At 36.9% G+C, this 13,920-nt stretch overlaps 1 protein-coding gene across 3 annotated transcripts in view; it reads left to right on the top strand.

Annotated features, from left to right (window-relative positions):
• CDK14 (cyclin dependent kinase 14) overlaps positions 1-13,920 on the top strand; it is a 528,056-nt gene that overhangs the window by 296,210 nt on the left and 217,926 nt on the right. For all 3 annotated transcript variants that reach the window (XM_063452462.1, XM_063452461.1, XM_063452463.1), the window contains one exon: positions 4,837-4,957. In XM_063452462.1, coding sequence (XP_063308532.1) covers positions 4,837-4,957 — 121 coding nt within the window. The remainder of the gene's footprint in view (positions 1-4,836; positions 4,958-13,920) is intronic.

Below are 13,920 nucleotides of genomic sequence, written 5' to 3'. Positions count from 1 at the left end.
CATGAAGCGAAGAAGTAAGCTACGGCAAGGAAATCTCAATGTTGTAAAGTAAATAGATCTATTTTATTATTTTGAATAGGAAAAAAGACACAGGTCCGTATCCCTAGCACTTTAGTGTTCCTTTAAAAACGACCTATTTCATATATTAATTCTAAAATATCATGTTCCCGTTTTATAGAGTAATCTGACCCAGTATGGTACCAGCATTACTTTTTACATTTCTACAACCCCTCTCTGTCATGTTTTGATTATAAGTATTCTAATCCTCATATATGCTATTTTTTTTTTTTTGCATATTCTGAAAAAGAATGTTCTGAAAACTAATGGGTCATGCATACTGTTTTGACCTTTGATTAAAGTACTCAGGGATCAATGCACGCTAAGAATCTATTTCAATAAATGGAAATTAGAAATGATTGGAGAAGGACTAAGTTTACAGACTGCATTAGAAACACAAGATGCTAATGAAGGTTGAATGTATGATTGGCAGGGGAAAACGTCCAGTGAGACTAGGGTTGAAAAAACATTTTTACTGAGTTCAGTGATTTGATGAGTATGTAGGTGAGTCTATGGTTCATAACCATTTCTCGTATTTGATAATGGTCGGTTAATTGTCTGACAAAATCAGTAATCCAATTAATGAACAGTTTATGAATTTAAGTCTTGAGAGTTTTTTTGTGAAATATTTTTTGAGAAATAGAAGAAGAATACAATCAGAATATTGGATAGGAAAAGCAAACTATGAATAAAATTATACTGAGAGTACACAAATACATTGATCAGTAATTTCAATTTACATATAAATAATCAATGATTAGGAATAATTAGCAATGAAAGAAAAAAATCTAATTTTCAGAAATTTTTTATAATCTAAAATTCTCATCTATTTGTTTTAAATACACGTTTCCCCTATCTTCACAGTAAAACACTACACTACTAAGGGAAGCCGAAACTGATGAAACAACCTTAAAGGAGCACTATAGTGCCCGGGAAAACAAACCCGTTTTCCTGGCATTATAGGGTTATTAGGTCCCCCCTCCCTCGTGGCCCCCACCTACTTACCATAAACCAGCGCCGGGCTCCCTCGGCACTGGTGACCTCTCCTCTCCCTGCCGACAGCAGCTCCCGGGTGGAGCCGAATGCGCATGCACGACCGGAGCCACGCGCACATTCAAACCAACCATAGGAGTTCATTACTCAATGATTTCCTATGGGGATCGGAACTCACGCTGCGTGAGTTCAATGCGATTTTCACACTGAGGATTGCGGAAGCGGCCTCTAGCGGCTGTCAGGGAGACAGTCACCAGAGGCTGGATTAACCATGCAGTGTAAGCATAGCAATTTCTCTGAAACTGCTATGTTTTCAGCTACAGGGTTAAAACTAGGGGGACCTGGCACTCAGACCACTTCATTGAGTTGAAGTAGTCTGGGTGCGTATAGTGGTCCTTTTAGGAGAGGTGTATATAGGAATCTTTTAAATGTATAAATATTTATATAATTCCTACTATTATATTGTTGACACAACATTTTCATCATAAAAGTTTGTTTGCCGAGTGCTGCCAATGCTTTACTGATTATTCAGAAGGCAGTAAAAATGAAGAAATATATTTTTAAAATAAAAATACAACTTGAAATATTCTGTGTTTTGACATTGTTAAAACAAACAAAACAAAATCTGGTTGGGCAGGGCCTGACTGTCATGGAAGAAAGACGTATCCCGCATGAGCTCCTCCACTATATTGCTATATATATATGTAGCTCTTTGCAACCTATCCAGCTCGGGCCGTGGTAAATCTTATGAAGCTATTGCATCCTGACCTCTTTGACGTACCCGTGTGACATTTGGTGCATTATCCGAAGCTTACTTGCCTCGCTGAGAGACATGCGGCCTGGTGCACACAGGGTGGGAGAGGCGGCCGATCTCCCACTCTGGAGGTGCCCAGCAGCAGTACTCGAAGTACATGTGCCCCATTACACCACCCCCCCATCCCCTTATATACCAGTGTTTACATTACTATTTAGTTGCATAGTGCTAATCGGATAGTGCACACATTTTTGTCATAGTATACTCCTGTATTGGTAGCAAACTGCTTTATTGCTAAGTTTGCAATAATGTAACATGTCCCAAGCAATACTGCTCAGCAATCTAAACATTGATTTTTATATGCAAATAATATGAAAAATTAATATGCATGCTAATATATTAATTATTGCATATTGCTTATTATGGCTCAGTTTAATATAGTTGGATAAGCATTTCAAATGATTTAATATTTCTGGATAAACTTTGAAAATTAATATTTCGAAAAAAATATTTTAATATTTAGATTTTTTTATATATTGATATATTTGTGTACATATATTTTTTTATATTTTGACACAATCATTTTAAATGTTTATCCAAAAATATTAAATAATTTGAAAAGCTTATCCAGCAATATTAAATCGAGGCCTTTATTGGTATATGTATTGCTATATTTCATTTAATAAGAAAATATCGTCAGTATACAAAGTTCTTCAATAATGTCAAGTGAAAACTAGACTGGTTACTAGTTAGTATTGTCATAGTGCAGTGGGAAAGACGCAATGTGAGAGTCTTAGTTTGAGCTTGCAGTATGATTGATGTTTATAGAAATAATACCCATGGGTTTTGACAGACCCACCTCTTGTCTTGTTTCTGGAAAAAAGAAAATATTGCAGATATCTTTTGAATGTCTCCTAAATAAATGCTGCTTTTTAAAGCATTATACAGACCTTACACGAAACACCTAGAATTGAGATGTTTGTGCAAGGTAGTAGAAGCATGGGCATTTATATAAAGTCAAATGTCACACCAATTTTCTCTTATAAAGCCATTATTGCAGTGAAAGAGGAAACACTGCAAATAAATGTTTAACTTTTTTTTTGACAGGCATCTAAATAATATATAAGCTTATACATTGGCTTGTTGACCATTTTTCAGTTGAAAGAATAGCCATTCTTCAACTATAATATTATAAAAAACATAGAATGTGACGGCAGATAAGAACCATCCGGCCCATCTAGTCTGCCCAATATTTCGAAATACTTTTAATTAGTCCCTGGCCTTACCTTAATGCAGTGGGAAAGACGCAATGTGAGAGACAAATTAAACACTGGATTTGTCCAAATTATATCTGAATTCTGTAACTCTGAAGTGTGATATGGACACGTCCCAAATAATGACAGTGGATAAACATGTTTTTTTTTTCATTCCTGGCTCAAATAAAAGATCATTGATGGTTAAAGAACAGCCACTAAATGTTGATGTTATTCACAGATTAGGTATGAAGTGACCAATAAAGGGAAAAAAAAAATGAAAATGTTTATATTTATATATTATTATTTTTACTGCTCCTCCCTTTTTCCATCTGTTGGTTACTTCTCACTTGATATGTAAAATAAATGGCCGGAAAATACACCCATTAGTGTATTGCAAAATATATGCGTAATGTTTATATTATGTAGATATTTTGCAATTTTGCATTACCTGATTGACACATTTTCGCACATTTTCCCTAATCCTTTGCATGAATGAAAATCATCCAAGCAGAACTAACTGCAACATGGACAAATTCAAATTTCGGACTCCCGCACAATTTTTACCCATCATGCACATGTTAATTAAACACAAATTCTGTGAAACGTCTCCATTAGACTATTCACAGTGGGGAATCTCTATCGCACTAGAGAAGGTAGTAATGCTACAGTAAACTGTTTCATTTAGGCCATTGCGCGAAACCTAATAAGTATGATGAGCCTGTTTCAGAAAGTGGGGACCACCTAAAACGGTGTGGAGAACCATTTATGCGTCTTGGCCAAGAGATTAGGAACCACTGGTGTAGATAGAGAAGGAGTTAAATATATTTAGAATGTTATTGTAACATTTAAAAAACGCATATACATATTATTTTACACATGCCGTATGTACATGCCTAGAGTACAATTTGAAGTGTTTTATAGTTTACAAATATGAGAACTATTATATTTAATATACATTAGCCATTTTGAAAAATGTTGTTATTTATAACTTTAAAGTGACCGTACTAAACAGTGTATGGAATGTTTATGGTTCAAATTGTTTGAAATGTCGACCAGACAGTTTGATTCAAATGTGTCTTGTAAACATCTCAACTGATGAGTAGGTTTCTCATTGAAAGTGAGTGAGCTATTGATTAACTCCTGAGATCACACGTCAAGAACAATTGGACAGATTATTTTCGTTACATGGGACAGGTATATTTGTTGTCATATAAGCGATGATATTGAAACCCATATTTTTTTGTTATGCTTAACTATTAAATATGTGTAAATAAAAACCCACTTCTTCATAAAAGTGTATCAATTAAACTGTTAATAGCTCCTGACTGATTCCTCTTCTGCAACTGTCACTAGTCTAATACTATCCTTACCTTTTTGTGTCATTTTACCCCACTCCCTCTAGCATGTAAGCTCATTGAGCAATGCCCTCAATCCCTCTGTTCCTGTGCGTCCAACTTGTCTGGTTACAACTACATGTCTGTTCGTCCACCCATTGTAAAGCGCTGCGGAATTTGATGGTGCTATATAAATATCATAATAATAATAATAATAATCTACAGATCTTCAGCTTAAGAGAATAATGGCTGTCTGTTTGTGGCTTTTAATGAAATATAAATCAAAAATGTAAATAATGTTTTAATCGCGTTTAGTTATTTTTTGTATTATAGCAAAAAAAATGTTTGTTTATTTTAAAAAGCTATCTGACTATTGCTCTGCAAAACTGTCAAGATATTATGGTGATGATTGTTTAAGACATGTTTTCTGTTTGTCTGTTAGGTCTCGCTCGAGCCAAATCGATTCCCAGCCACACATACTCTAATGAGGTAGTAACGCTCTGGTATAGACCTCCAGATGTCCTTTTGGGCTCGACAGAATACTCCACCTGCCTGGACATGTGGTAAGGATAGCAACCTTGTGCCTGATCATAAATCTAAATATATGGTCACTGAGCTTTCCAACATAAACAAGATTGTACACAAAAGTGATGATTAATGAGACAGTGTCATTTCGCTGTGTTTACAGACAATCACACCTGTAATTTAGCAATTTGTTTGGTTGATTAATTTACGCTAACAAGAGTTTCTGGTTAACAAATTAGGGATCCAGTCACAATGTATCACCTGTAACATATTTTTTGAATGAAGAGACATACAGCTATACAATACACTACAATCATAGAGTATTGAGGTATAAGGAAACATCTAATAATTTACTAAAATCTATAATGTCGAATATGGTACTGTAGATAGTTTTTCCCCTTTAACCCTCCTTTTCTAGAGATGCATACTCATCACATATTCATCCTTTCTTTTCAACTGTGGTTGTCATATAGTGATACAATGATACATACAACTTAAATATTCACTTGGATGGTACACAATGCAAAAGAGGCCAAAAACTCATTGATGATGACAATGCTATTGTTGAGGCGTAAAACTATTTGTATCAGGGTCATGCAAAGAATTGTTTCCAATAGGTATGCCTTGTAACACTACAAAACAATGCATTCCGTCCATGATAAATTTGCCACCTCATTTTGGTGCCTCCACCTTATCTGTCAAAGGGACTTGGTTGCATGATGCTCAACTAAAATCAATATGAATAAACTAAATATTTGCCAGAAGACTCTTGTGGAGTTACTGCTGTAAGATAAGATTTAAAAAACGAGGTGTATTTTTGAATGGTTACATCATTTATCTTTATTTTTTATTTTTTTTTAAATGTCTTAACACATACACAATGTTAGAGCTCAATAAAAAAACAAAACTGTTTGTAATTTATGTAGCTCAGGTTAGGTTTCACAAGGCACTGATCGTGATTGACAGCTTAACATTCTGCAACAGCCCCATGCTTTGCTACCCCAGTCTTTCAGACATTCAAAAAGCCTCTTGTGGTGGCCCTAATAATGGAAAAACTCACCATACTGGGTAACAAATTAAACTCCTGTCATCAAGACAAACCACTAGCAGAAACCGTAAAATATGTTGAATATAACCTTACTGACTGAACACCAAATGGTTCCGGATGCCTTCCATATGCACCAATAACTTGAGGTGTATTTAAAGAAGCATGTCACACTTAAAGGCTTACAGGAGCAAACAGTGAAGTTTAAACTGGATTTTGCATTTCACACCCAAATGAAAATTCTTCATAGACATCACATATATGAAATAAATTCATGCTTGGAGTAAATATATATTTTTAATGAAAAACCATTGACGCTAGTGCTTCCAAGTCAATGACCGCAAATAAGGCTAAACAGAGCTATGGTAATAAGGGGACTTCTCCACAAAAAGAATGTGCAAGAAGAGTTGATCCTTGCTGTAGCGGAGAGCTGATTTCTCACAGCTTAGCTCCACCAATATATCCAGAGGATGCAGGAACAAGTAATAAATCCCAGAGAATATCCAGCACAGTCAGCAATAAAATCCAATAATATCCCATCACCTTTCCCAATCACTGGACGACACACAGTATCAGGAGTAGAACTCAAGTTTAATGGCAACATTCCTGCTTTTATGAGATTCTCCCATGCAAGGGAGGGATTCACATCAATTACACATTACACCAATCCTATCGACGTTACCTCCCACACATCTCCTCCCCTTAGCTTAACAGATAATACAATTATACAATGCATAATTTTCCCCACTTTCCAGATGTACCCCAAATATACCTTTAAATATGGTACCGCCTGGTAGCCCTGATCTGGGTGAGAAACATATCCAAAAATCACCCAGATCAGACCAGGGGTTCGGGAGTTATAGGAAGGTACAGTTTTGACCGACCGCATGGGTAAAGATGCCGAAATTAGTTCCATGAGATCTGGCCCTGCGGTCGGTCTCTATTCGTGCCCCAAAACTCCCGAAAGGCTATACCACACATAATGGAGTCGGTAACCGGATGAATCCCATAGTTCGTGGGATTCATCCTACCGAACGACGGGCCGTTCGTGAGTGTCTTTCGGTAGTTTATGCCATCGTGGAGGACTTAGCGGTGTTCGGCTAGTCGAGTGTCCGTTTTGAGTTCCAGACACTCGACGACCAAACACCGATGTAAGTGGGAATACAGCAGCGTGTTTGTATGAACAAAGGGAATAAGAGAAACGATCAGGGAGGTAAATTACATGATTAAAGGAACACTGAAGTCACCTAAATTACTTTAGCTAAATAAAGCAGTTTTAGTGTATAGATCATTCCCCTGCAATTTCACTGCTCAATTCACTGTCATTTAGGAGTTAAATCACTTTGTTTCTGCTTATGCAGCCCTAGCCACACCTCCCCTGGCTATGATTGACAGAGCCTGCATGAAGAAAAACCTGGTTTCACTTTCAAACAGATGTCATTTACCTTAAATAATTGTATCTCAATCTCTAAATTGAACTTTAATCACATACAGGAGGCTCTTGCAGGGTCTAGCAAGCTAATAACATAGCAGGGGATAAGAAAATCTTAATTAAACAGAACTTGCAATAAAGAAAGCCTAAATAGGGCTCTCTTTACAGGAAGTGTTTATGGAAGACTGTGCAAGTCACATGCAGGGAGGTGTGACTAGGGTTCATAAACAAAGGGATTTAACTCCTAAATGGCAGAGGATTGAGCAGTGAGGCTGCAGGGGCATGTTCTATACACCAAAACTACTTCATTAAGCTAAAGTTGTTCAGGTGACTATAGTGTCCCTTTAATGTACATCAGGGTGGTCCGGTTGTTCGGTACTTTGTTCGTATACCGAACAAAGTATGTCCATAGATGGTGCAATGTAAATCTGTGTAATCCAGGCATGAAAAACCTCTGTAGTGCCAACGGTAAAATAAGAGATGGGACAGCCAAAAAGGGGTTCTGTTACACTTGCTTTAGTTAATAGCCCAGCTAGTGGTGATATGATTTCTCTTTTTTAATCTGGCAATTATTAACTCAGCACATTGCTTCAGGATGTCCGTACTCACTGTCATCTATGTAATATCCACAAGGTAAATCATATATAGTACATCCTTTTTACATAAAAAATAAATTATGTATTTTGGATACCCTGTTATTTATGAGGTTTGCCTGGTAACCTCATGTCATGTTATACTTTTTTGTTGCTGGGGGTTGCGGCACTAAGGTGACCTCCCCTTAAGTTCTGTTTATTAGTTATTAACTGAGCTTGTGATTTAGTGAATATAAATATAAAAAGCTCAATGACAAGCTTTCGAATCTTGCAGATATTACATTTGAAAATAAGAACATTATTCATATTTGCTGAAACTGAACAACATTTTGGCCACTTATATAAACTGAAAAATCAGCACTACACACACTACACCATGGGTTCTCGTAAAACATTTGGACTTTTGTTTTTTAGATGATATTTTGATGCCATGTGGTTATTATTATTAAAATAATATTGTTCCATTGTCTGATTTGATCAAACAAATAAATCCTGGTGATTTCATTTGATAAATTTGTGCAACTTTGCCTTATAATTGGTCTTTAACAATCCTCTTTTTTGTGTGTGTACTTGGAAATAGAATGCTAATTAAAGGGACACTATAGGCACCAAAACAGCTTTATGCTTAATGAAACTGTTTTGGTGTACAGATCATGCCCCATGCAGTCTCACTGCTCAATTATCTGCCATTTAGAAGTTAAATATCACTTTTGTTTCTCTTTATGCAACCCTTGTCACACCTCCCCTGGCTGTGACTCAGAGTCTGCATGAACGGATTTTTCAATTTTCAATTGGATGTTAACTTGCATTAGAAGTTTTTTTTTTTTTTCTCTTATCTCCTGCTCTATACATTTACTTTAAATATACATAGGAGGTTCCTGCAGGATCTAGAAGGCTATAATGTTCAATTAAGGAAGTTTATATATCTCTTTACAGAAAGTGTTTAGGAAAGCTGTGCAAATCAGATGCAGGGAGTATTGACTAGGGCTGTATAAACCTGTAAAAACAAAGATATTTAATTCTTAAATTGCACAGAATCGAGCAGTGAGACTGCATGGACATCATCTATACACCAAACCTGCTTAATTAATCTAAAGTTAATGTGGTGCCTATAGTGTCCCTTTAAGCTTCACCTGTGTGTGTGTGTGTACGTGTGTGTGTATGTATACATACATACATGCATGCATACACACAGTGATTGATATAGAATATCACTATTCTCTTAATAAAACAAAAAAATGGCAAAACACTTCCAAAATTAAAGTAAAAAATATAAAACACATTTTTATACATAAGCAAATGCATCAGCAAACCCGGTAAACCGTCAATAGTGATAAAAAAAAAGTGCGCTGAATATTTATAAAGTGCAAATTTAACTCACTGTATCAAAAGTGAGATAGTGCAAGCAATTGATACCACTTTAGTGCAAAAATACAAGTGCTACATCCAAAACACTTATAACACTCTTTATCAGTGCAATATGATATACGTCATCATGTACGCCACGCCTCCCGGAAGTATCCTGCGGACTTTGCCGACCGTGAGGGTGCACGGACTGACTAATCTAGACGGCGGATGCAAGAACCCACAAAAGGACAGTTTTTTACAGGGATCCGGAATGAATGCTGTGTTTTAATCTGAAAATAAATAGTTTTACTTTATTGGCTGCAGTGGATTTTTCTGCACTTGGAGCTGTCAATAGTAGAGCAGGCTCATCTGCTCTCTGCTTGTGAGTGGAACTTTTATATATATGTTGTGTTAATTTTAAAATAGCAATACTTCACTATATATGTTTTGTATTGTAATTTTTCTATGTTACACCATTTGAAACCAAGGAACCAAGCATATGATTCTAGTAAGTGTACCATATTTGGTTTTAATACACTAGGCCACTTTACTATCTTGGTACTAAGGATTTTTTTCATATTGCACTGATAAAGAGTGTTATAAGTGTTTTGGATGTAGCACTTGTATTTTTGCACTAAAGTGGTATTAATTGCTTGCACTCTTCTCACTTTTGATACAGTGAGTTAAATTTGCACTTTATAAATATTCAGCGCACTTTTTTTTTGTTTGGATTTTATTGTTGGGTGTTAGGAGCTGATACACTTATAGGTGCTGCTTTATGAAATAAGGTTATAATCATTATTATAAGCGCCTTTTTTCACTTGTTTTATTGTTGTTCCGTCAATATAGATAAATTACATTTTAGATGGATTATAGTGTAACATTCCATCTAGATGACTAGTTGGTGCTGGCTGGAACTACAGACAGGGGTACATGTTCCCATTGTCTGAGCACCATACGCTGTTTGATCATACGCTTTGGTTTATTTTTACATTTTTTTAAATCTCTGCTGGTTTTGAAAATAGAGTCAATTTAATAAAATCTTTATTTTGCATTCATGTTTTATATAAATACTCTGAAAAAGAAATGTAATTTTTCCAATAATCCATAGGGGAGCTCCATAATGGAATAAAGAACTTTGTTTTCGTGACACTGGGGAGCTACTTGACATATTTTTTTTCCTTGAAAGTGATTTTAAGCTTGCAGACAGATATAACACTATTCTAATATTTTTGAATAGATGATCGGAAGGAACTGTCCTGTGCTTTGAGTAATGAGGTTTGGTAAAGGTTCCACTGAAAGAACTCTAGAATGTTTCTGAGCGGAACACCAGCTGCACCAAATAAGAGCAACGACACAGTCTTCTGTGTCCTGGTCTTGGAAGCAGGTGTCTTAGTCGGCAGGTTATTTTTACACTTCATTTCCAATTAAAGCGAATAGGAAATGTAACTAGAAACTAATGACCCATATGAGGTATTGTATTCTTCTGGATTCTGCATTACCATATATGACCGTCGAAGAGCAGTAATGAAGATGCACATATATTAGTTGTGGCAGCTGATGTGCAAGAATAAAGGAAAACACGTATTGATGCGGACTGATAGCATTTTGTTTTTTTTACATTTAATTATTATATTGTAATCACATTTCTGAAAACGAAACCTATTTTGTTGATACACTTTAATTTTGCTTGAATTTATTGATCAATCGTTTAAAATTAGCCAGCAAATTATGCAAAAACATTCACCAGGGTGTATTTTCTATAAAATCAGACCATATACCGTAGAAATAGTGCATTTGTAAACTGCTGCATCAAAAATTACACAAACAAAATAACAAAAACCTTCCTCTGATTGTCCATCTTTCAAAGATAATAACCAAACTCTATAATCATCCTCCGGTAATGTTTTCTTTCACCGATTGCTGGAACCTCTCAAAAAATCCTAGTACCGTTCTAATTTATTATTTTAGATTACCGGTAAATACTGAGGAAGTGCCTTCATCTGACTATATGATGTGTGAATGTGTACTCAGCAATTTTTCATTAAAGTCAATAAAAAAGTTCATCTACATATAAAAGTGCCTTGGTTATGCCTTATTTTCTTATTAGGAAAAAGAAAAAAAATATTAGAATCATTTGGATAAATAAATAGAATATGAGATAAGAGCGTAGAACATTTGTAATTTGAATGAGAACATGCTAAACGTGGAGTTCATGTAAAACAGCGATACATTTCCAGCTGGGTATATTACTGCTCTCTGGGGAAATGAGTGAAAAGGGAGTGAAGGAAAGGTGGAAGACCTTTATGAATTTTGTTTTGCCAACACTATCCATCCAACACTATCCATCCTGCATGTAAAATTAATTCTGTATTGTATTGTACATGATTATCCTTGCAGTATTGATAGTTGGATATTCCACATAGTTTGTTATTATAGTGTAGAACATTTGAAGTTTGCTAGTTCGGCAGGAACTAATCTGCCAGATCCTGGGGACTACATATCCCATGTTGCTCTGTGAGATGTAATAACTTGCTCTCAGTTGCGTACTGGACAGCTATCAGTCAATGAGCAATTTAACTCAAACCATATTAAATTCAGCATATTTTACGGTTTCTGCTAGTGGTTTGTCTTGATGACAGGAGTTTAATTTGTTACCCAGTATGGTGAGTTTTTCCATTATTAGGGCCACCACAAGAGGCTATTTGTATGTCTGAAAGACTGGGGTAGCAAAGCCTGGGGCTGTTGCAGAATGTTAAGCTGTCAATCACTATCAGTGCCTTGTGAAACTAACCTGAGCTAAATAGATCACAAACTGTGTTTTGTTTATGTTTTTTTATTGAGCTCTAACATTGTGTATGTGTTAAGACATTTTAAAAAATAAAGATAAATGATGTAACCATTCAAAAATACACCTCATTATTTAAAATCTTATTTTACATAATTATTTTCATCCAAAGCACTGTTAGCTCCTCTGGTTCAGCTCATCTCATGATACACTCATGGTGTGAAATGCATGACTATGTTGTAAATATGTACATGTGTATGAACACACACTTGGCACCAGTAGAGGATCTTCTTCTCAGACCCCCATCACTGACCCAAACAAAGCCTAGAAACTATTAACATGGTAGAACTATTAACTCCTTATCCAGGGATAGTAAAGCACCAGAGATTATGACACATCTTAAATGGTAAAGAAGTTATAGAACCAGGGATATGTCTAGGCACAGGCAAGAATAGGATACCCCCCTCAGCCACATATACACCACTATATCTCTTAACCATACACACAAACACACACACCATTATATATACATATAAACACACACTATCTCTCCCTTACACATACACAAATACAAACATTATTTCTCTTACACGCTTAATGGTGCTTCCCAGTGGTGACTGGTGAAGTTTTTTTTTGTTTTTTTTTTAATTCTTTATGCGTGCTTGGTTTAGCATGTTAACAGAATCTCACGGAAACAGTGGCATGACATTTTTGAGCGGAACAATGAAATAGCGTTAACATTGATGATAAGGTTGTAAGCACATTTTTATATAGCAAGCAAGTTGGGTGACATACCCGGGGTCGACAAGGTTGTTACAGGCATGGTGACATGTATGTTATTCCCCTGGTGTACTACAAGTGTGACAGTGTAAAGATGCTCCCTGATTCGGGCTCTTGTGTGTCGGTGTGTGTGGGAGCAGGTGTATATGTGTTACAAGCCGGTTCAGGTGTGCGGGTTTGGATGCCTATGTGTACTCGCCTGTGGAGCTCTTAGTAGTTCCATGCTAATTGGGATGACGTGTGTAGGGTGCTCCGGTATGCGTCGTACCCTGTGTGGCATCTCTATCCCCCTATCCCTGGGGGTGGTGGGCGGAGTGGTGTTAACCCCTTAAGGACACATGACATGTGTGACATGTCATGATTCCCTTTTATTCCAGAAGTTTGGTCCTTAAGGGGTTAAACCAGAGTGGGCGCCAGTGTTCTATGATGCATGGGGGGGCTGTCTGCTGCTCTTGTGAGAGCGGGGGGCCCAAGGCTGCGGTTGCATTGTGGTGAAGAAAAAAAATAAAATAATTAAAAGAGAAAGGAAAAGAAAGGGAGAGGAGCACAGAGACATGTATGCGATGCGATGTGTGATGAGTGAGTTGCAATAGCACAACAAAGAAATAAAGGTAAAACAATGGAGTTGGTGGTCTCTGGAACTACCCTCATCACAAGAGGTCTGGATCTTCCCTTAGGCGGTTGTGACCGTGCCGTGCATATTGTCTCTGGGCTCAGTCCTTGTGCAAGGTCAGGTGGGTAAAGGTTGTGGGTTTCATATTAACTGTCCTGGATTGGAGCTGTCCTCTGGGTCCCAGCTCTCCGGTGGGCTTACGGCCATGGAAGGTTGTAGTCCCAGGGCCTTAGGAAGGTGGGGGTCCCGGATGGGGATGCAAGGTGGTGTGCAGTCCCGTTGTGATGGACAAGCAGTGCGCCCGTGTTCCCCCACCTGTAGACTATGCTTGCTTTGCGCAGCGCGGTTGTCAGGGATCCAAAGGTCTTTCGCCTCAGCAATGTGGCTCTAGTAACGTCCTGGA

This window comes from Pelobates fuscus, chromosome 4 (assembly GCF_036172605.1).
Source record: "Pelobates fuscus isolate aPelFus1 chromosome 4, aPelFus1.pri, whole genome shotgun sequence".
Lineage (NCBI taxonomy): Eukaryota > Metazoa > Chordata > Amphibia > Anura > Pelobatidae > Pelobates > Pelobates fuscus.
Note: the sequence above shows the minus strand (reverse complement) of the source record. Positions and strands in the feature narration are given on the sequence as shown.